The following is a 23,400-nucleotide window of genomic DNA, read 5'->3' on the forward strand; positions in this document are numbered from 1 at the left end:
ATCATGGAACTTTGGGTTCTTGGCCAACTTTATTGCAGAGGTGTTATCAATCATGAGTGGAGTTGATTGTACTTGTTTTACCTGCAAATCTTCAAGAATTTTCCTGAGCCACACAATTTCTTTCGTTGCTTAAGCTGCTGCCACGTATTCTGCTTCTGTTGTGGAATCTGCTGGAACTGATTGTTTGCGTGATCTCCAGGAGACAGCTCCTGATCCAAGACTCATAGCATATCCTGAAGTAGATACCCCAGTTTCTTTGTCTCCATCGAAGTCTGAATCAGAGTATCCAATCAAGTTGAAGTTGTCCACCTGTGTATACTTGATTGCAAGGTTTTGAGTTCCCTTCAAGTACCTTAGAACTCTTTTTGCAGCAGACCAATGTCCCTCACAAGGCTTTTGCATAAATCTGGAGAGGATTCCAACAGCAAATGAAATGTCTGGTCTGGTAGTAGTGAGGTAGATGAGACTTCCTACAAGCTGTATATACTTTGTTGCATCCTCAAATTCCTTTCCTTCAATAGATGTGATCTTCAAGTTTTGTTCCATTGGAGTAGAAAGAGGATTGCACTCTGTCATGCCAAATCTGTTTAACAAGTCTCCAATGTATTTCTTTTGAGAAAGAAATATGGATTTTGGATGTTGGGTTACTTCAATGCCAAGATAGTAATGAACATAGCCCAAATCAGTCATTTCAAAACTTTTTCCTAATTCTTTCTTTATAGATGCAATATAGCTTTCATTGTTCCCTGTCATTAAAAGATCATCTACATATACCACAAGATATACAACTGGTTTGCCAACTTTCTTGACAAATAAAGTTGCATCATCAAGATCAAAATGTTTGAAGTTGAGTTTCAGAAGATGCTCAGTTAGTTTTTCATACCAGGCTCGTGGTGCTTGTTTGAGGCCATACAAGGACTTCACAAGTTTGCATACTTTATGTTCATGTCCTTTCACAGCAAATCCTTCAGGTTGGGACATAAAAACATTCTCTTTTAGATCTCCATTCAAGAATGCAGTTTTTACATCCATTTGATGGACTTTCCAACCGTTCTGGGCAGCTAGTGCAAAGAGTGTCCGGATGGTGGCCCATTTTGTTGTGGGGGCAAAAGTTTCCTCATAATCGACCCCTTCCTTCTATGCAAAACCTTTTGCCACAAGCCTAGCTTTGTGCTTGTCAAGTGAGCCATCAGCTTTGTACTTGTTCTTGTAGACCCACTTGCAGCCAATTGGTTTGGTTCCAAATGGAGGATCAACCAGCTTCCAAGTGCCATTCTTTATGAGGGCATCATACTCCTTCTGCATCGCTTCTTTCCATTCATCATGAGAAGCAGCTTCTTTGAAGGAAGTTGGTTCAAAATCTGTAGACAAGTTCAATTCACAATCATAAGTAACATCCATATCAACAGGTGAATTAGAGTCATCTACATCACCTCCATCTTGTCGGTTTGTATTTCTGGTTCCTGTTTTTCCAATTTCATCAGGATGAACACTTTCAAGTGTCTTTGTCAGCCACTTTGGGGGACCTTTCTGAGATGGTCCAGGCTGCTCTGTTGATTGAGTTGGGACTGAATCAAGATTGAGTCTCCCAATTCTATCAATTACATCACTTAAAGGATCATCCCGTGTTGGAGTTTCATGCAAGGGAGATTGTTCTTCAGAAGAAGATTCCACATGTTGATCTAGTATAGGAATCCCCCCTTCAAGATGTGGAATCTGATTATCAAACTCTTGAAATGATTTCGGTTTTGTGAATCTATCCAAGCGATCAAGTTGCCGCTCAACAACACTGTCAGATTTGGATGATTCAAGAAAAATGACATCTCTAGATACAACAAACTTTTTATTTACTTCATCATAGAGGCGGTATGCTTTAGATGTGTTTGAATACCCCAGGAAGATACACTTACGACTTCTAGCACCAAGTTTGTTTCTATGTACCTTTGGTATTAAAGCATAACAGGTGGAACCAAAGATCCTGAGATGTTTTACCGAAGGAACATGTCCATACCACAATTCATAAGGAGTCTTGTTTCTTATAGCACTAGATGGACATCTATTCTTTATATAAGCAGCACATAGAACAGCATCAGCCCAAAACATTATCTTTACATTTTTGAAGAAAAGCATGGATCGTACCATATTCAAAATTGTTCTGTTCATTCTTTCAGCTACACCATTCTGTTGAGGATTATAAGGCACAGTGGTTTGATGTTTAATCCCATGTTGGCGAAGATAGTGTTCAAATTCATTTGATGTATATTCTTTTCCATTATCAGTGCGAATAGACCCAATATGAGATTGTGCATCATTTTCAATCCATTTATGAAAATTCTTGAATGTTTGAAAAGCATCAGATTTGTTCTTCAATAAATAAACCCAACACATTCTGGTGTAATCATCAATAAATGTCATGATATATTTATTTCCATTTGCAGAAGGAACATGCATTGGACCACATAAATCCGAATGAATGAGTTCAAGCTTCCTATGTGCTCTTGAATGTGAATCATGAAAAAACTGTTTGTTATGCTTTCCTAGAATGCAAGCATCACATTGCTTATGTTTTCTAGGAATTGTAGGCAAACCAACAACACCATTTTTCTTCAACAAGCGGAGACTATCATAGTTTAAATGTCCAAATCTAGCATGCCATAATAAACTTGACGGAAGTGTACCTTCTTCATGATGAGAAATATATGAGAAATGTTGTGCATGAGCAGAGGTTCCTTGCAGTTTAAGAAATCTTTCTTCTTCTATACCCCTCATGACAAGTGAGTGGTCAGATGCCTTTCTTACCTCAAGCTTTCCATCAAACATGTGAATGGAGTGACATTGCTGGCGGATGTGGATCAGGGACAACAAGTTGCTCTTGAGCTGTGGGAGATATAGAACATGATCCAGAAGAAAGTCTGGAAGACCAGGTAGTTTAAGCCTGATTGTGCCAAGCCCTGATGGCTTGATTTTTGACTAATCTGCAAAGTATACTGCTCCATCAACATTGTCAGTGATATGTACAATGAAATGCTGATGCTTTTAGCAAATATCAGAAGGATTTGAAGGCTGTAACGTAAGGATTTTTTTTATCAGCAGAAGTATTTTTTATAGAATGCATTCAATCATCTCTATGGTCGGAATAGTTCTCACTGGCAAGGAGAACTATTCTGAATGGTCTCGGATGGTAAAACACACCCTCATCTACAATGAGTTGTGGAAGGGAGTGTGTGTCGGAGAAGAAGACAAAGACCCTGTGCCGCCTACATCAGATAAAGAACTTGTCATTTGGGAAAATAAGAACAGCAAAGCCTATGCATTGATCGCAGCATCCGTAAATGAAGAAGTAAGTCGTCATATTTCATCCTATTCCACTGCCTTTGAAGCTTTACAAAAGCTGAAAGAACTCTATGATTCACATTCTGCACTTGAAGTTGTTCAGCTCATGATTAAACTCTTCACTCTTGAACTGAAAAATAATGATCCCCTTGCTCTTGCATCTGAAATAAAGTCTATAATGCATGATATTAAATCCACTAAGGTTGAGCTGGATATCTCTCTTATTGCCTTTCTCAAAGCACTCTATCCTACCTACTCCAATTATCTTGAGTCTTTACAAGCAAATGGAAATCTTAAAGACATAACCTTTGAGTCTCTTGTGAAAAAGTTTGCTGAAAGAGAGAAAGCCTTTGGAAAGAAAACAGTCCCTGAATCTTCTGAAGAGACTGTTTGCCTTGCTCACAAAGAAAAGCATCCTGCTCAAGATTCTACAAGAGGAAGAGGTGGACGAAGAGGAAGAGGAAGATACTTCAGAGGCAGGGGGGGCAGACATTCTCAAGCAGAAAAGGCAGATCTGCATTGCATTCGCTGCAAACGAAATGGATCACATGATGCTTCTACATGCAAGCTACCATGGGACAAAATTGAGCAGAGAAGAAATCAGCAGAAAGGTAAAACTGATGACACAGACAAAGGTAAAGCACCTGAATCCGCTCACTATATTGAGGCACAATGTAACATTGGAGTAAATGAAGATTTGTTTAATGCTTCACTTGCTTCTTCGAAAAATGACTGGTTGCTTGATTCAGGAGCAACCTGTCATATGACTCATAGGAAAGATTTTTTTGAAGATTTCACTGACATGGTATCAGAGCTAAAAGCATCAGCATTTCATTGTACATATCACTGCAATACTACTATGTTTTGAAAAATGCGCAATGGATCACTTCAATATATCACTTCATTCTATAATATATCACTTCAATATATCAATATATTATGCAAATGCGCAAGGGATCACTTCACTTCATCAATATATCACTTCAATAATCCATATATTATGCAACACTACAAATGTTTTGATATATAAAACACCCTGACTGATATAACTTGAATGCTTTGAAAACTGCCTTGAATGATATATATGAACACTTTGAAAAAACAGCGCAATGCTTTGAAAAAAACTGTTTATAGAGACGGCGCAATACTACAGCATTACCATTTGAGAAGCTTTCCAAATCTGGATTTCGGAGTGTATCCACTTAGAGCATGCCAATGGTGCTCACACAAAGCAACCCAAAGCTTCTAACTTCTAAGCATTACTGTGGTTCATCATATAACAGTGAAATCCGACTATCAAACAAAACAACCAGAATTTAAATAATGAATCCATGATTAGTGAACTGTGAAATTCAATCCCAATTTGGGCTTCAACAGCGCAGTATATTCAACAGCTCATAACCAGGACAGTGCGCATTTAATCGAGGAGCAGTATATTCATTCAGAGTGGCAGAGAAAAACGATTAACGCAATCCCTCGCTTCCTTGAATGTACATTCAAGATCATCTGCACAAGCGCTTCACGCTCGGAGTGAAAAAACTAATGAAATAAATGCAGGTCGTCCACTGCTTAGAACGGCATGGCCATGGCAGACCCACTTAAAAACGTGGTGCCCCACTTGAGGGAAAGAAACGGCCGCCCTCCGAAATGCCGAAGTCCACGAGCTGCCATGAATTTGGCAACCCCGAATCTTGGATGAATGTGGGTAACCTTAATGAAAGCAGTCCCGTTAATTCACTAGTGGAGAAACAAAAGAAAATCAGATGCAATCAGAAAACAAAAAGGAATAAGGGTCGTATCCTTATCCACAGAGGCGTGAATCCAATTCTCCAGGAAGGAAAGCTCTTTTGCAATTTTCACGGATATGGAAAGACAAACCGACTGATTAGTAAGGATATGGAAAGACTGTCGTTTCCCCTGGAGAACTATGCATACAATATGCAAAACACCATCCGAGACAAGAAGTTTGCTGGTAAATTAGATTCGGCAGACAAATCCAAGATCGAGGAGGCTATTAATGGTGCCATCAGCTGGCTTGATCAGAACCAGTTGGCCGAGGTTGATGAGTTTGAACAGGAGGGCATCTGCAATCCTATCTTTGCTAAAATGTATCGGGGGGAACCCTCATTCAGAGTGGCGAGAGGAAAAATTGTTTGTCACAACAGTGCAAGGAAACCGAAGCTCACATTCAACAGTGCATTCCACGCTCACCGCACCATGTCAGGCCAGAGGCGCTCAGGACAGAGGGCGCAGTCTCAGGACAGAAGCAGGCAGTCTCAGGACAGAGGCGCTCAGTCTCAGGACAGAGGGCGCAGTCTCAAGACAGTGCAGGAGTTACAACCAATTTTAGAACCTGGGACCTGTGCTCTGATACCATGTCAGGCCAGGGTAACTCCAGAATGGTCAGAGAAAAAACTGATATTTTAATTCATTAGCTAACTATCATTTATATACATAAATGGAACGGATCAGTTCATCTTCTTGATGACTGTTCGCGTTCCAGTTCACCCATCCGTTGAGGATTAGGTGTCAACAGTATTGTGGAGGGCTCAATCCACCCTAAATTAATCTTCTTTGGAATTGTAGTGTACATCATTTGATGAAGAGTTCCTTGGTTGTGATTTTCAATATACCTTTGGAAACAAATTGAATTGGCATATTGATATCTAGCATCTTGATATCTAAGAGTACAGGCTAAGTTTTGTTTCAATTTGATGTCCAATATGTTGATTGTTCCCTGCAAATTTTGTGATTACGGTGATGATAGAGTCTAACAATTGAGCTTCCTTCTGATCTGTCTTACCAGATCCCTAGGTCCTTGACGCTGGATCCGCAGTTCCATGTTTTGGATATGTATACAGATATGGATAGTGATCCACCTAGTTCCGCATAGAATCCACCACGTAAATGGATCCTTCAAACTCAGAAACGGATCCCATGCCACTAAAAATGGATCCTGTGCCAGCAAGCCCTCACACACCAGATCCCAAGCAAATGACATAGAGTTTTTGGTTTATTTTTATTTTTTTAAGGATATTTGCCACCTGTTAGAAACCATAAAAACTTAAAAAGTAAATATTCTATTTCAATTTTTAGTTAAATTACTTATTAATTAGGCTGCATAGATTACTTATTAGACTACTTAATTTTTAGTTAGATTACTTATTAGTTACGATGTATAGTTGTATAAGTTATTAATTATCTATAGGCTGTATAGCACAGGATAATGCTCGCAGGGAAGGTTCAAACCATCAAAATTTTAATTTTCAGTTTTTGATGATGCTAACATGAAAGCTTTGAGACAATACATATATAATAATATATAGTGTATAAACGAGCTGTGTCATTAATAATTTAATTAGATCAATCCTATCCAACTCTACGTGAAGAGTCCTCTTAGAACAGTATGATACATAGATTATAGCATGTTCTCAAACAGTGTACAATATTTATTTACCATTGTAACTGGATGGAAATTTTTAGATTTTGAGGCAAATTTCAAGGAATGTGACAGGTTGATCATGACAATTGAAATATTCAAATGACGAGCATGTAAACCTATTTTTGGACATGCAGTTAGACCTACTCTACATCATCATATCAATAGAATGATCATTGATGAGATGCTCAATTTTGTATGCACAGTTATCCTTCTAGTATAAAGCATGATGCATCATGATTTCAGTCTTCAGATTTATAAATTATCTAATGATTTCAGTTCTAATGTTGTGATTCATGAGCGGTTTTGATTTTTAACTTTGAATACCTTTCTTATTTGGGTATGTGGTGTTTCCCCACCGTATCCGGATCCTGATTTTGGTTTCCTGGTACCTTAACTTCTGATATACAAGAGTTAGGGATTGACATTTTATTGCTTATTAGCACGTCAACAACTCAACAAGATTGAGTTGAGATACAATTTTGTCGGTGGTAGCAGATGGACCTTTAACTACACCTAGTTTTGTAATTATTTCCTTGTGAATCATTTGGCTTGACTTCTTCAACAATAGACAACTTTTCATAATGACCAACACAATTTTTCCAGTGCAATTTTGTCTTTGAGGGTTTCTCTGTCTACAGCTTGTATGTTCACTTCTACAATTGTTGTTAATTCCACTGGATCCGTTAACATTTCCAACGAGTCGTTTCTTGATTTTTAGTTGCATCCTTTTCTCTTTCTTCAACTTCTTACTTTTCAAGCAAGGTTTGATTAATAATCCTTAGGAAAGAAATTTCTTCATTTTTATTAGCTAAAACCTTGTCAAAACTTTCCCGAAGTTTGTGCATCCTCTATCGTGAATTCTGATCATTTTGAATGATAACGTCTTGTACGTTTATATTTTCTGATGATGGAACTTTGGTTCACAATCCAAATCCAAAGTGAAAGCACTCAATGCTTCCATTCATGACCAACCTAAAATTATATTGATGTTTTCACATAAAGTACATTTCGAAGTAGAATTCGGCACATATCACATAGTGACAATTTTTGTTTCATATTGTTTTTCTTTAAAAAATAACTTTTTCATTACATTTAATTCAGAAATTTGTAACTGATGTAGTTGTTGCTTTCTGCGCAGGATAACAGCTATGATAATATATTTTCTTTCAAGGCCACTTTTTACTCTTCAGTTAGTTGTAACACTTAACTTAAAACTGGTTAAATCTTCCTACTTTTTCAATGTCAGAATCCATTTTGTTATTTTCATGAAACGATGCCATCATTGCTAAAACTTCTCTCTTTCTCAATACTAAGTGAACACATGAAGTGCAAATGTCCCACCAAGATATAACTTGTTTAGTTTCGATGGAGACTTAATAACCCTTCAAATGATTTTTTCTTAACTTGATTTTTTTTGTAATCACACCCATTGTTTTAACTTTTAATCAAATTGAGGCTCAACTTGAATTTAAAACCATAAAAATACTTTATACCTTCAAAAGAAATTTCATCTTTTAATAGCTTGACTTATGGTTCTCCAAACTGGCGCCCACTATCCACTCTCCCCTTTAATAATGACTTCTGGTTTTAATCTTAACAAATTGATCTTAAATATTCACAATGTTGAATATTCTAGCCTCATATGTAACTTGAGCAAAAGCAATTTCAGTTAGTAAATGCAAGTTATGTTTCTATGGAATCTATACAATTATCATTATGATGCCAAATCTGTACAGCTCATATGGGCTGCAGCAGCCAGACAATTAATTGATAGGCAACTTGAAAATTGAAATGTTATGGCTGTGTCCTATTTCCTTCGGCCAGAGGTTTTTGAAGAGGATTTGATTATTAATTTATTATTCAGCAACTAAGCATATGCAACGGATTTCCAACACACTTAGTGCTACAGTAGTTCTGTATTCTTGTAACTTAAAACTTTCGGTACTGCTTCCATATCTTAATAACTTTCAGTGCTGCAGATTTTACAATTGATCCAATTTTTTATATGCAGTGCCCACTTCACTGTTTGGCAGCTTAAGCTGTGTCACGCGTTCTTGTTTTGGTCTTCCGATTACAAATTTGTGTTGCAACTTCAGTTAGTGGTTCGCAGTTGGGCTGATGCTATGGAGCTCACAAAACAGTTAACTCCTTTGTTGGCAGTGTTTATAGATGCTAAATTGTTTTGGAAATAGCCAAATTAATTGAAATTTCCTATGTCAAATTCATTTCCTCTAGCAACAGTTCTTTGCTACACAGGATTATTTGACTTGCAGCAACAGATTTCTGAGTGGTAGCTGTGATTCTTCTGTGACAGATTATTTTTTTCTCTTCTTCTGTTTGTTTCTTCTAGGTGCTTTGAATTAAGCTGGAGCAATTCCTCATTTGCTTTACAAATACTGTAGGTGATTGTTTGTTGTTAACATCTGTAAGAAACTTTTGCCACAAGCAAAGGGTCCTCAGCTACTAACAGATAATTTCAGACACAACTCAGTGAATCTAGAACTCACCCACAAGCATTTACCCAAGGGCATCTCTGATAATGATGTTAAGAACAGTCTGTGAGAAAAAGCTATAAAACCATCTAATGCAAATAGCATGGGGAAGAAAAATCTGCATGGGATAGAATAAAGATGAATAGATGAATCTGTAATATGAATAGATGATGATACAAAGTGCTTCAGGCATATTTCATGTTAGGATATTCCGACACATAGGAAGCAGCTATGAATGAAGAATATCATTCATTATTGGCAAATGATACATGGGATCTTGTTCCTCTACCAAAGGGACGAAAACTTGTTAGATGCAAATGGGTTTACAGAACCAAGTATGGACCAGATGGGAAAGTTGATAAACATAAAGCTCGTCTTGTTGCTAAGGGTTTTTCACAAGTTGAAGGCATTGACTACACTTAAACCTTCTCCCCTGTTGCCAAAATGAACTCTATCCGCCTTGTTCTTTCCCTTGCTGCCTCTTTCAAATGGGAAGTCCATCAGATGGATGTTAAATCTGCCTTCTTGCATGGGGACTTGCATGAAGAAATCTATATGGAACAACCTATTGGCTTTATACAAACATACTCCAGCCTTGTATGTCGGCTTAAGAAATCCCTTTATGGTCTCAAGCAAGCTCCTCGAGCTTTGTATGCCAAAATGGATAACTTTCTTTTAGAAAATGGCTTTTCTAGGTGTCATTCTGAGTCCTGACAATACTGTCTACACCAAGAAAGTGGGCAAGTCCCTTATCATTCTTGTTCTTTATGTTGATGATCTTATCCTGACTGGTAGTGATCCCAACCTTATAAACCATGTGAAGTCTAGCCTTAAAAGGAAGTTGGAAATGACAGACTTAGGACACTTACATTATTTTCTTGGTCTTCAAGTCTTGCAATCCAAGGAAGGTATTTCCCTTTCCCAGTCCAAGTATGCCTATGATATTCTATGCCATTTTCACATGGAAGACTGTAAGCCAGCCCCTTCTCCCTTTCAGTCTGGAGTCAAAATTTCAGTCACTTGTACTTCTCCTGAAGTTGATGCTACCTTATACCGTCAACTTGTAGGAAAACTTTTGTATCTAATCCATACTCGTCCTGACCTTTCCTTTGCTATTGGCCTTGTTGCTCGGTTTATGCAAAACCCACATGAAAGTCATTGGAAAGCAGCTAAAAGAATACTTCGTTATGTTCGAAGTACAATTCAGTTTGGGATTCATTACAGTGCCGAAGCAGCTCCTCTATTGGTTGGTTTCACTGATTCCAATTGGGTTGGTGACCCTGATGATCGGAAGTCTACTGCAGGTTATGTGTTCACTCTTGGTTCAGGACCTATTACATGGGCTTGCAAGAAACAAGGTGCCATTTCTCTTTCTTCAGCAGAAGCAGAGTATCGTGGTGCCGTAGAAGCTAGTAAGGAAGCCTTGTGGCTTCATCAGATCCTGTCAGAGTTTGGCTTTCTGCGGCAACATCCGACTACACTTTGGTGTTATAATCAAAGTGCCATTCAACTATGCAAAGATCCAGTCCAACATCAGCACAGCAAACACATTGAACTGCACATGCACTTCATCAGAAAGCTCATCCACGACCATGTTCTTGAAGTGCAATATTGTTCAACAGATGATCAAGTTGCAGACATCTTTACAAGGGCTCTCACAGAGGCGAAGTTCACTAAACTTTGATTTATGGTTGGAGTTCAGGAAGTTGTCACTAAGGGGGGATAGGCTCTAGTGCCTCCTTCCTTCTCCTATTGTGTCATATTTGTAAATCCTTCAATCCTATCCCAAGTTGTTCTTAAGGGGGGATGTTAGGATATTCCGACACATAGAAAATAGTTAAGTATAACTTGGTCTAGTATAAAGTTAGGTAAAATGTGTTTCTTTACTATGTACATTTTGTAACTTACAATCCAACGGTCACGATATGTAGTGATCCGACAGTTCATTCTCTCCTTGGTATTACCGGCACTTGATCCGTGGCTTAACACCCGATTGGTCCATGATCTCTATTTAAAGAGCATGGAGGGTCATTTGTAGGTTAACTGTTCATGAGAGAATCTTATGTAAAATTTCATTATTAATAAATTGCCTGAAGTGGCCGCGTTGGCTCAGGCCGTGGACTGTTCCCCTCTTTGAGGGTTTTAACCACGTCAAAATACTGGTGTATTGATCTGTGATCTGTGTGTGTGTGGTGTCCTTTGGTGTTCTGTCTGAGGAACTTACCTTGTAAATTCCTACATTTCAAGCAACAGTAAACAATTCACAACAATCGTTCCATGCATATTTAGATTATGCTAATTAAAATTTGAACATTCTATTCAGCTCGGATGATCACTATTTAAGATTTAATGTTTAGTATGACAAATCAAAGTTTAAATAAATGAATTAACAAAGAGAGCATAATTTAGTGATTTTGAATCAGGTTTGGCTTCACTGTGATGAACACAAATTTCCAATAAACTCTCTACTGGGAAATACTCATCTACAAGAATGAACCACATTTGGGATGTGTCATCTGGCATACATTCATCTACAATACATCACATTATCAGTTTTAAGAATGACAAGTGCGATTTATGCAAAGATACTGAAATTTAAGGCCATGAAGGACAAGAAAATAAGGCATGGGCATCGACTCTTGAGATAGCATTACTGGCACAGTAAAATCAAATTCAATACCAGAAGTTCAACAAATCATGCCCACATTTACCCAGCCCAGGAAAATCAAATTCAATACCAAATGTTGAACACTCATGCAAACATGTACCTTGTCCATTTATTTGCAAGCACATCATAACAGTGCACATCAGCAGTTGCCCCTGCTAGCCCTGCAATTCAAGAATAAAAACATTAGGGGTTCAAAGCTTCACCAATAAATCTGTTTCACAGAAATTTCCTAAAGATTAAGTTCACAGATATTCAAAATTATGTCTACAGCCAATAATTTTACTGTTGCCAAAATCTCCATAAAGCATAGTGAAGCAGTATTTTTTCCTATGTGAAAGCTTACGGTGGACAGCCACTTAATCGACGATGAATTCAAGCACCAGTATAGAAAAGTGGCATTTTATACTGACAAATACTAAATAGCCTTGGAGATCTGCCTAAAAGCATATGTACCAGAGCGTACTTCTAATCAAGTTCCAGTTGGAATCAAAGTCATTCTAGATGTTATTTACTGCACACAGTGAAACATTCCACCAACTAAGTATATATGGATTCCCTTTTTAATGGATGTGGTTTAATGTTAGTGGAGTCACTAAGTGCATAGATAACACAAGACGGAGGTTCAAAATTAATGCTGGATGGCTGGATGGCACCTACTGCCAGGAAATTGACCACCAACATGTACTAGGTATTAGTTAACGCGTAGACAATGACTTGTCATGAAACAAATGCATAAATTCCATAAACTTTAATGAAGAGGATTCAGTCAAGTGGTTAGTGCATGGGATTTGAAGCAGTGGTTGAGTAACATTCTAAATAGAATCATCATGTGACCATGCAATATGGGCTCCAATATCAATGTCCCACCATACCCTTGTACTACTTACTCCAACAAGGGAGCAACACACCCAATCAGCTACGAAACTCAAGTTACAAAAAACCTATTTCTATCTAATTAGAAATGTACAACTTACATGATCTGAGCAAGATGGTTTAATCTAGTGATTAGCACACCACATTCTAAGTAGTGATCAAAATATCATACCAACTCAAGTCATTTGTGAACATGAATATTAGATGCTTCAACTTGAATGTTCAGCTACAGGTACGCTTCACTGTTCAAAGCATATCAATTCCCTGTCCACATTTACAATCCAAAATTTTCTGCTACCTGTCAACAGGTGCTAAAATGGGTGGGTAAGAGTGGGGTGGTGTTATAATCCCCACCAGGGTTCAAATCTCCCAGTGACATGCTCGTGCTCATGTGCACCAGTACTTGCGAAAACAGGTGTGGCCAGGTGCAAACCACAGGTGACTTTGGAAGAATAGATAACCCCCACTTGTGGCTTCTTAGCCGAATGGGGCTTTTGTATCATGGCAAGACATTTCTATCCAGTGCTGAATCTAAAATAGAGCAGTTGCACCCTGCTCATGTTGACATGAAGCTTTCGGTCAGAAAACAAAAACAAAACAACAAAAAATTGCTACCCACATATAAGCAAACAAAATCTCTTTGATCAATAGAATATTTCAAGAAGCACGTGGGCATAGGAAGTGTATGAAATGCTCCCTATCCATAACAGAAAGAGAAAAACGTGGATTCGATGTTAATGAATTAGGGCATTTCAAATCCCTCCTTACCTTTATACCATCCAAATCTTTTGTTAAACAAAAACAAGGATGTGTAATTACCATTTCAGCAAAAAAAATATTAGTAACCAACAACTCTATCTACCTAGATCCAAACTTACCAAGACTGTCTATTTCTACTCTGAGGAATCAATGACTGTTGATGAATACCTTCATTGATGAAGCAACCAGGCTTATGGGAATCTTATAATAAAGCATCTCCCAAATAAAGTTTCTCAGAATATGATCAGCTTAATTAAAAAGAACAGACAGAACTTGAAGATTCTATGGGAGAGGATTCTGTAACAGACAAGGACAATACTGTTCATGTCAACTTCAATAAGGCTGAAATCAACACACCAGACCACAGCTTGAATGCTTTAGAATTTGTGGGAGCTTTATTAAGATTATTTCCAGTGTTTGTTAAGGCTGTGATCGAGAAGAAGGTTCACCTGATCCATCAAGGCTTACAACCTAAGTTACCAGGATTCGGATACGGATACGAATCCGGATCCGGATTATCCGTCATATTTTTGAAAATCCAGGATCCAGATACAGCAATGAAACGACAAGTGCTATATATATATATATATATATATAGTTACAATACTTATGGCTACTAACATAATCTCTCTTGATACAATTTAATGACCTTGACATGCAACTACATCTTTATGTGTAGACAAAACCTAGCTACATAAACTAATCCATTGGAGTTACATAAGGGTCAAAGTTCTACTCTTATCAAATGCTTTAAGTTTTTGGTTGTTAGATTGATTCCTTATATTTTGAGTAAAAAAGATTTTAGCCAATCAACATTTTTAAGTATAAAAATACAACTTAAATAAATATATATATATATATATATATATATATATATATATTTTATGTTATATTTATCTAAACATTTTAATAAAATATATGATATTTATGTAATATATATATATATATATATAAATTTTTTATAATATACATAATAGAGATATAAAACATATATATAATAATATATATAACCTTTTAAATTATTTAATTTAATAATTTCTTTAGTGAACCCGACAGAAAATAAAGCATAAAATAGATTAACATATTTATATTTATACACTTTTTAATAACAATATACATAACCTTTTAAATTAAAAAATTATTTAGTGAACCCGACAGAGAAAATCAGGGATAAAGTAAATTAATATTTTAAATATTTAAATGTATATAATTTTTTATTTATATTTGAATATATAAATTAATATATTTATATTTACACACTTTTTTAATAACTATATTAATGAACCCGACTGAAAATCAAGGATAAAGTAAATTAATATTTTAAATATTTAAATGTATATAAATTTTTATTTTTATTTGAATAAATTAATTATATAGTACAATTGTATAATATAAATAATATAGATATAAAAGTAAGGCATACGATTACATAATCTAATTAATATATACTATATATATTATACACACACTTTAATAACTATATACATAACCGTTTAAATTATAAAAGAAAGGAAAAATTAGTGAACCGGACAGAAAGCCAACGTATCAACAATTACACCATTTGGTGGTGACATTCGGGTCTTTAGTGAACCCGACAGAAAAGAAAGCGTGGGGTGGTGAAATTCGGCTTTCCTAGACACACTGCTCACCATGTGATGACACTTCGAAAAAATACTATTGAATTTGAATTTTGAATTAAACGCATCCCCAATTCATAGTCCAGCTGTGAATGAGCACAGACATTGAAATTCGGCTAGTACGAAACTGCAGGGAAAACTTGTAATTTTTGTATTTAAAAAACCAAAAAGGACAAGATGCACATATGAATCTCGGGATTCGTTTTATAGTGGACAGATTTCTTTCCATCAGCACATGAAACATTTATCAAACAGATTTTGGGCGGATCCAGTCAAATCCGGATCCGATCCGGGGATCCCTCCCCGAAGATCAACAGGTCAACGGATCCGGTAACATAGCTTACAACACTGCATACTGGAGAATATTGTTGCAGATTGTGATCACCTATAAATCTCAAACCTGCATATAAGATGATGTGAATAGAATCTAGATAATTAATTCAACGCACAATCAGGTGGCCAGGCCAGATATTTGAAATCTGTGCACCACTTTTAGATTATGTGCTCCATAGGTACTTATCAGCTGAAGTAGAGTATAGACGTCTGATTCTTTCATTGGAACCAAGTAATATAAGGATATCATAACAGACACAAGCATACTGCACAGGGCTATATTTCATGAAAGCACCCAAGAAGACAGTTAAGTTTTTTGTAAATCAAGGAGATATAGCACTTAAGTAGCAATCACATAAATCCTGCAATGCAATATATTGGGGCCAAACCTGCTGCACACATGGGTTTCAAAGGTCGCACTAAAGGCACTCCTGCAGAGTTACACGTGTATAGAAAAGGTAATGGTGGTTTGTGTTGTATAATTGTTTTAATCAATTGTTTCTACAATTAATTTAATTGTGACAAGAAAATTTCAAAAGCTAATCAGTGACTACAATCACCCCTTAAGAGAGCTTTAATTGCCTTCTACTTGAGACTGACGGGAACAAATGTCATCTCATATGGACAGGTATATTAGATCTACAAATTTTTTCCAAAGAGGTGAGGGATAAGATAAGATAGATATGATAATTTTATTGATGTCCAAAAAATGACCAAAAAAGTAGGTCAATGGTACTAGAAGGTACAACCAGTGAAAAAACAATGTGGAAGTGCAAAAGCAACTCCTAGGTCAATACTGAAAGCAAAATGATAAAGAAAGTGCCTAGCTAAAAGCTACAAACCAACAATCTCGCAAAAGATATAAATTAGTGTAAGTGCAATGATAAGAATGACATAGAGTCATAGACCAATTTCGATTTTTTTTCAAAACCAATTCACCCAAATTCTATAGGATAAAATTATTTCATTGTTGGCATTCTAAGAATTAGTAAGATTCAATGAGGTTTGTACACCTTCAGATATGTATGGAACTTTAAAATTTCCCAGCTCGATAATAACAGATGAGAGGATGTCCAAACCCCCTAACTCTAACAACCATGGGCAAGACAAGGGACTGATATGCAGGATCACTATCAAAATAATCAATGACTTTGAAAGAGTCGATGCAATCATGAATGATATCCTCAGGGAAGTGATCAGAGAGCTAAGGGGACCCAGCTATAAGATCATATCCCTTACCACAAATTCCCAGCCACGGGATAGATAGCCACTAAACAGGCTATTAATTCCCAGCCCTCGAGCGACCATTTTACCATAATCCCAACAAAGAAGGTCTCCCATAAAGGCCTAGAATTATATACCTGCACACACTATGCAAAATAATAAAATGCGTCCAGCAGAATATACATGCATTGATTAACATAAATTCATGGCAACTAAATGCCCATGACCAGAATTAAACATAATCTTTCTCTCACACAAACATATTTCCATATCAATAAACAACATTCAATTGCAAATTCATAAACAGAGAGACAGAACACTTGTCTTTAATGAAAAATATTCCAACAAACTGGCTGTATACAAGCAATTTTGAACCCAATTATATGCAGCTCAGCTAGATGCCACCCCTAGGCCATACTATGAAGACACCAAGGTGAGGGAACCAAGCTATGGGCTTCTCTTTCACTCATCACAGAGAAATTGCTCTCATGGCTTAGTTAATCTACTCACTACAAAGCACTGCAGGCATCTCGTTAACCATCAAGCAGCCATGACACTCTCTTCACTGTCTTACACAAGGGAGATCTTCCCCTTCTCTGCTCAACTATTGCTTAGGGATATTCTTCCCTTCCAGTGCTCTTCAGTATAGGGGGGGAAATCCAATCTACTAAATGCCTTATAGGAATAGCCTAGAAGAATATTACTTGGCTATCAAGAGACCAATGAGCAGCAATAACCAATGGGTGAAGGCTTCATAACTTACCAGACAACCATCTCTCATCTAAGGTCTGCAAAATCCCCTTTACAGAGTTAAGTTGGACAATTTCCAAATTGGTTGATTGGTTATCCAAGGAAAACACAGCATGAGAAATGTTTAATGTCAGCACGAGAGAAAATAACAGAATGAACTACAGTGAAAGAGTTGAGGTTATGACAGTTGAGTCTTGACTTTGCTTCTGATGGTTGATGAAGTACTATTACGCTTCCCTATGATGACTGTACTCAACCCATGGTCCAATAACTACATAAGCAAACTTCCCCACCAACCTATGCATGCATTCAATGATTGGCTTTAGAAGACAAGGAGGCAGTTGGGTTCATTTTAAAACATATGATGGAAAAAAGACGAGTTCATAGGCTGAAACTTGGAAATAGTAGGATACTTTCCCATAGGGCCCCTTCTCTCTTCCCCTCTAGTAGAATCATAGCCCCTCTTGTGCTCTCCTTGCCATATTGGCTCATAATATATTATATTTCAGCATCAATATTGACATAACTTGAGTTCACCATGGCAAGCCTACCACACAATTTGTAGATATATATTTACATCATCTCCATACTTAAGCCAATCATTAATCAAGCCTTGCCCTTGAGCTCCACATTAGGAATCCATACAAACATATTCACGTCATTTGTACACGGGATCATTTATTGAAGTTTTATGGCTTGACTCCCATCACTATAACCACATACAAATTATATATATTCTGATCAAATACATTCCAGTGGTCAAAACCATGGTATTATGAGGTTCAATAACAAAAGATACCTTATTTTACTGCAAAAATCGGTCTCCTGACATATATGTTGAAAGAAAGATCTGCCAATAGTTGATAGACATGAAAGAAGAGATTGTCAATAGATCATAGACAGCTGTAGCATGACATTAAGGGATAACTCCAATTTGAGATAGGCAGAAGCATGGGCTTGACAGCTGGCCTTTTTAAAAATGCATTGACCCCTGTCGATGAACTTATGCCACTTACTGTCTCAAAGTTTTGGAACAACAAACAGAAAACCCAAAAAGGCACATGCAAGGCAGCTCTAACAGCCCTAGAACAGATTGCATCACTCGCAACGAACTTTAAGGGTTGGAACACCACATTCGATATATTGTAGACAGACTGAAAGATTCATTTTGTCAGCAATATGTCTTTGGCTTAATTTATTCTAGAGAAGGCACTGTGCAATTGGTTGGAAATGCATACATAAATGGGCGGAGCAATGATCTATAAACTATCTTGAGACCTAGCTCTAATGCCTTCTTCGTGTATTCATGAAATTGAACAAACTTGCACAACTTGCTGCAATTATGTTGGTTATAAGAGACAAGGTGGCAAAGCAATTGCTTACAAAGCTGACAGAAACAGTCATAATTTGGTATACAAAAGAAGCTTTGGGGAAGTGCTTGAGAATATTTCAACATCTGTAACTCAATTTGGACAGTGGTAAAATTAACTTGTGGTATGCACTTTATAAGCCAAATTCCAAATTCTGGATGTTACTCCACTAATAACCCCTATTGTCAGTGCACTAACCGCAAGAGGAGGCACTGTGCAATTGATTGGAAATACATAAATAAATGGGCAGGCCAATGATCTATGGATTATTTTGGGACCTAGCACCAATGCCTTCTTTATGTATTCATGAAATTGAACCAGCTTGCACAACTTGCTGCAATTGTGTTGGTTGTAAGAGACAAGATGGTAAAGCAATTGCTTTCAAAGCTGACAGAAACAGTCATAATTTGTTTAGCGAAAAAAGCTTTGGGGAAGTGCTCGAGAATATTTCAAGCTCAACATCTCTAAGTCAGTTAGGACGGCGGTAAATTATCTTGGGTATAAGCCAAATTCTAAATTTTCGATATCACTTCACTAATAACCCCTGTTATCAGTACATTGGCTGCAAGAGGAATGAATATTGAGTCTATCCATTTTGTGGTTGCTTACATGTTTCAACCATACCAAGAAACCATGTATGTTCTGATGGAGGAAGGATGCCATCAAATCTGCTTATAAGTTTTTGTTATTAAGGATGACAAGGGCAATGTAAATAAAACTTTTAGGTGGGTAGAAAAAGATAATGAAACAGGCAAGTCAGGGTTTAAACTTTCAATACGCACGGATCCTTGGAATCTGGATACAGATACAATAGAGATTTGAATATTTTGTGACAGCAATCCAATCAATGTTTACAAATCTATGTTGCATGAAACTCCTAAACTGCCAATGTACCACTACCGGAAATTCGTGGAAATTTGGAAATGCCTCGACAACTTGGAAACCCCCAACTGACAATGAAGGGCGTGGGACAGATAGGAAGTTAAAAAAAAAAAACTTAATCCATGGAGAATGAAGACAGATTAACCTTTGATTCTTCTCTAAATGTACAAACAAATTAATCTATCATTCTTATTTTACTGCAAGATAATGTATTCTTTAAAACACATACACACACACTACATTTCGCCCGACATGCCCCTTTTTTTTGGAGGGGGCAGTCGCATCTCTAGGTGGTTCCATTTCCAAAACTAGTACATGTTTTCTCATTTCATGCAGCTTAGGTACAAAGCAATGGTGACAGCACCATTGCAAGAAATCAGTAGAGTTGATCCTTCAAAATAGCCTTTGCATTTTCAATGACTACAACTTGTTTGGTTTCAACAACTTCAATGTGCAACAGACTAAAAAGGCAGCATTTCCAGCATCAACAATATCCACAACCACAACAGCATATCTTGCATCATGTTCAGAATGTGCAGCAGCTGCAATCACAGATCCATCTTCTCCCATATATTCTCTTTGTTACAAAAGAAAGTGAGAAAAAACATCTTTTCATTTGGCTTTTGTAGTTTCTTACATTATGACAAACTGCATTTTACTGCAAATGCTGTTATGCTTTAGTGTCATGTGGAGGGCATAAACAGGTGTTTGAACACCATTTCAGATTAGCTGAGCACATTTCCGAGGAAATTGTTGGTGCAATCCAACTAAGATGCAGTATTATAATGAATATTTTGTTGTGGGTCAATGGCAAGTTCAAATCAGGGTGCTTGACTTCCTTACAGTTTCCCGGTACGGGCAGCTTGGACAGCCAATTGCAAAGGTTTTGCCATTAATTCAAATGCATTGGTATCTCCCGCACTAATCGGGGCCTCTATCAGCCAAGCTGGAATTTCAACAGTGAAAGTAACCAAATCAAAAGTGGCTCTTGGTTCAAGAAATGGGGATATGCCACCTTATTGGTTTCCTTCCACGACAATAAAAGTATGGGCACCATTGTCATCAATTTATCTGGATAATTATTATCCGTGTTGTTTGTGCCAGCCCCTTGGAGCAAAGAAAGTTGAGGGGGTGTTATTGTACTACCTCCGAGAGTCGGAATATGCGCTGTTCAGTGTTTCCAGCTCAAAAGAAGCACTATTATCATGTTCAAGAGAGAACAAATTAATTTTGAACACAGAATTTTGGGTTGGATGAGCTAGGCATGGATTAAGGATGACTTATAGGTTGGATGGTAGCCCTAAAATAGGATAGCTAGCTTCTGTTAGTAAAGATAATTATGGAGGACCATTGTTTTTTGTTCTTTTATTACCATAAAGAGTTACTAATGACCATTATGCATGCTTACAATGATATCCCTCTTACTCGTGAGATCCTTGTAACTCCATTTATATTTAGTGTTTACCAACTCCCACTCATAAGTATCAATCCATCAAGGATTGTAACTCCTGTTTTCTTGGTGCACTCTAGTATGTGAGTTGGCTATAAAAAGGCTCTTAGGCATAACAGCAGTGGTGTTGATGAAGTGTGATATTGCAGGTAGTCTGGAAGAAAATATTTGGAAAAAGAACAGCACTTATACTGCCTTGGAGTTTTAACCTGAGTTGGCAATGACCATCCATACCTTCTCAAGAAAGTTTCAGCTTTTACGAGCATTCAGGTGTTGTTACTCATAGCGACCGTTGATTTTTCTTCTGCTAGTTGTGCTATCAAATCTATCGATGGAATTTCTGTTGTTAGTGTTGATCCACTGTTGCTATTGTGAGTGTCGAATCTGCTGTTAGCAACCATCCGTTTTCAGATAAACAAACTAAAAAGAAAAAGGCAAATTCGTAATTTTGGCTCATAATATCGACAGTCTTTTGTTTGTAGGTGACAATCTGCTTACACTTTAAACAATCGGAGTTTCAACTTGACTTGTTTGTAAAGATATACTTGGGATCCTAATGATAGAATCCTTTAATCGGCTGGATCGATGAGTCAACTATGTGTCAATATCATTATGATCTTCACAGATATTTTCATCTCAAACAGCATCTTTAAAAAGAAGGGAATGTTTTACAGCCAATTGTTATAATTAATATATATATTAGTTTTATATCATATGTCGTGTATATAACACCAACTAAGATAAGATCAAGATTGCATAGCCAACACATTCAATGATCATAATCAAATTCAGAAGAAAATTTTGAGGTCTGATATTCCACTTTTGGTTAATTTTTCAACTTTGGGTGAAAAGGATTGGCCATTTCAAAATGAATATTTCACCTTGCTTATGTAACAAATAAGTCCTTCGGAATTTCTAAAAAAAATTAAGGTTTTGCAAAATCTTTACAATTAAGAATTTTTCAGATTATAAAGATTTGCCAAAAGAAAAACTTCGGTTCCTTCAAATTTTCCTGATTCCTACGAATGCACGAATTACAGAGGGATTGGGATTCTGGTTTGAAAAACATACTAATTCCGGCATTCCCACCAGAGGACGGTGGTCCGGTAGCCGCAGAATTGCCCTCCAGAGCAGTGGCACCTCCGAACAAAATCAAACGAGGACCAATATATCCAGGAGTGCCCTCATCCCCGACAGCTGCCACAGCGGTTAGCGTATGCCCGCATCTCGACGCCGGCCCATCCTCCTTTTTATCTATTATGGCATTGACTACTCTGTAAGTCGGCGCAGGCCTTGGCCCCGCTGCCACCGATCCCTGGTGCTGCTGAGGCTGTGGGGGCACGGCCATGCCCTGTGCTTCGACATATTGATGTTGCGTGTGTGCTTGGTCTTGTTCTTGTTCTTGTTGCGTATGAGGAGATTGTGTGACGGGAGACTGGTTTTGCAGCGTATGTTCATGATCGGACTCACTACCGATGCCTGAATCCACTTCCATGGGTTCCTAGAACTGTTCTCACCGCAAAAAAATAATTAAAACATTCCCAATCAATCAAGAAAACATCAATGGAGTTTAACCTGCAGGGCATTGTGCATCGAATCCCATGAATTAAAGCTTTTCCTGCTCAAACCCTCGTCCCGAACCCTTGGTCAATTAAAGCGCCTGAAATCGATCCGTGAACCTAAAATCTGATCGCCTCACATCACTCGTACAGCTTAGGAATCTCCGCTCGCGTAGTTTATAGCTGCTATAGGTGCTCTGGCCGGCAGGATCACTCGGAAAAATAAAATAAGCTCTCGCAACTCTCGGATCGATTTACAGAGCCTCCGTATTTTGGCAAATGAAGCCTTCGCTGTTTGAACCCGCGACCTCGATAAAGGCACCAGTCGTATAATAATAACAACCCTGTCCAGACCTGCAAACACGTTATTGAAAAAACCTCCTCTTCGTCGAACTAATGTTACACAGGAGATAAAACTCGAGTGAGCAACAATAAAAACCACCTCCTAACCACGGTTAAGCTCTTAACCGCGCTCACATATTATCGGGTGACTGACGCATCCGGTAACGGGCCATCCCCCACCGGCCACCGAACATATGGTTCGTCGTATTTTTCATTATTATTTATTTTAATTTTGTCGCAGCTTTCGGTAGCTAACGACCTCATCGAAACGATATCCCTCCACCTG

General features: G+C 37.5%; 1 protein-coding gene across 1 annotated transcript in view; it reads right to left on the reverse strand.

The window, feature by feature from the left end:
• Nucleotides 1-23,184, reverse strand: part of LOC149195992 (serine/threonine-protein phosphatase BSL3-like) — a 193,846-nt gene extending 170,662 nt beyond the window's left edge. The window contains exons 1-2 of the mRNA XM_089405460.1: nt 22,285-23,184; nt 12,036-12,096 (exon numbers count right to left, since the gene is read on the reverse strand). Coding sequence (XP_089261586.1) covers nt 12,036-12,096; nt 22,285-22,708 — 485 coding nt within the window. The 5' untranslated portion in view covers nt 22,709-23,184. The remainder of the gene's footprint in view (nt 1-12,035; nt 12,097-22,284) is intronic.
• Between the last annotated feature and the right edge of the window lie 216 nt (nt 23,185-23,400).

The sequence above is a fragment of the Pinus tabuliformis genome, chromosome 2_2 (genome assembly GCF_031772625.1).
Source record: "Pinus tabuliformis cultivar Carrire ecotype Pingquan chromosome 2_2, CPIR1, whole genome shotgun sequence".
Taxonomy (NCBI): Eukaryota; Viridiplantae; Streptophyta; class Pinopsida; order Pinales; family Pinaceae; genus Pinus; species Pinus tabuliformis.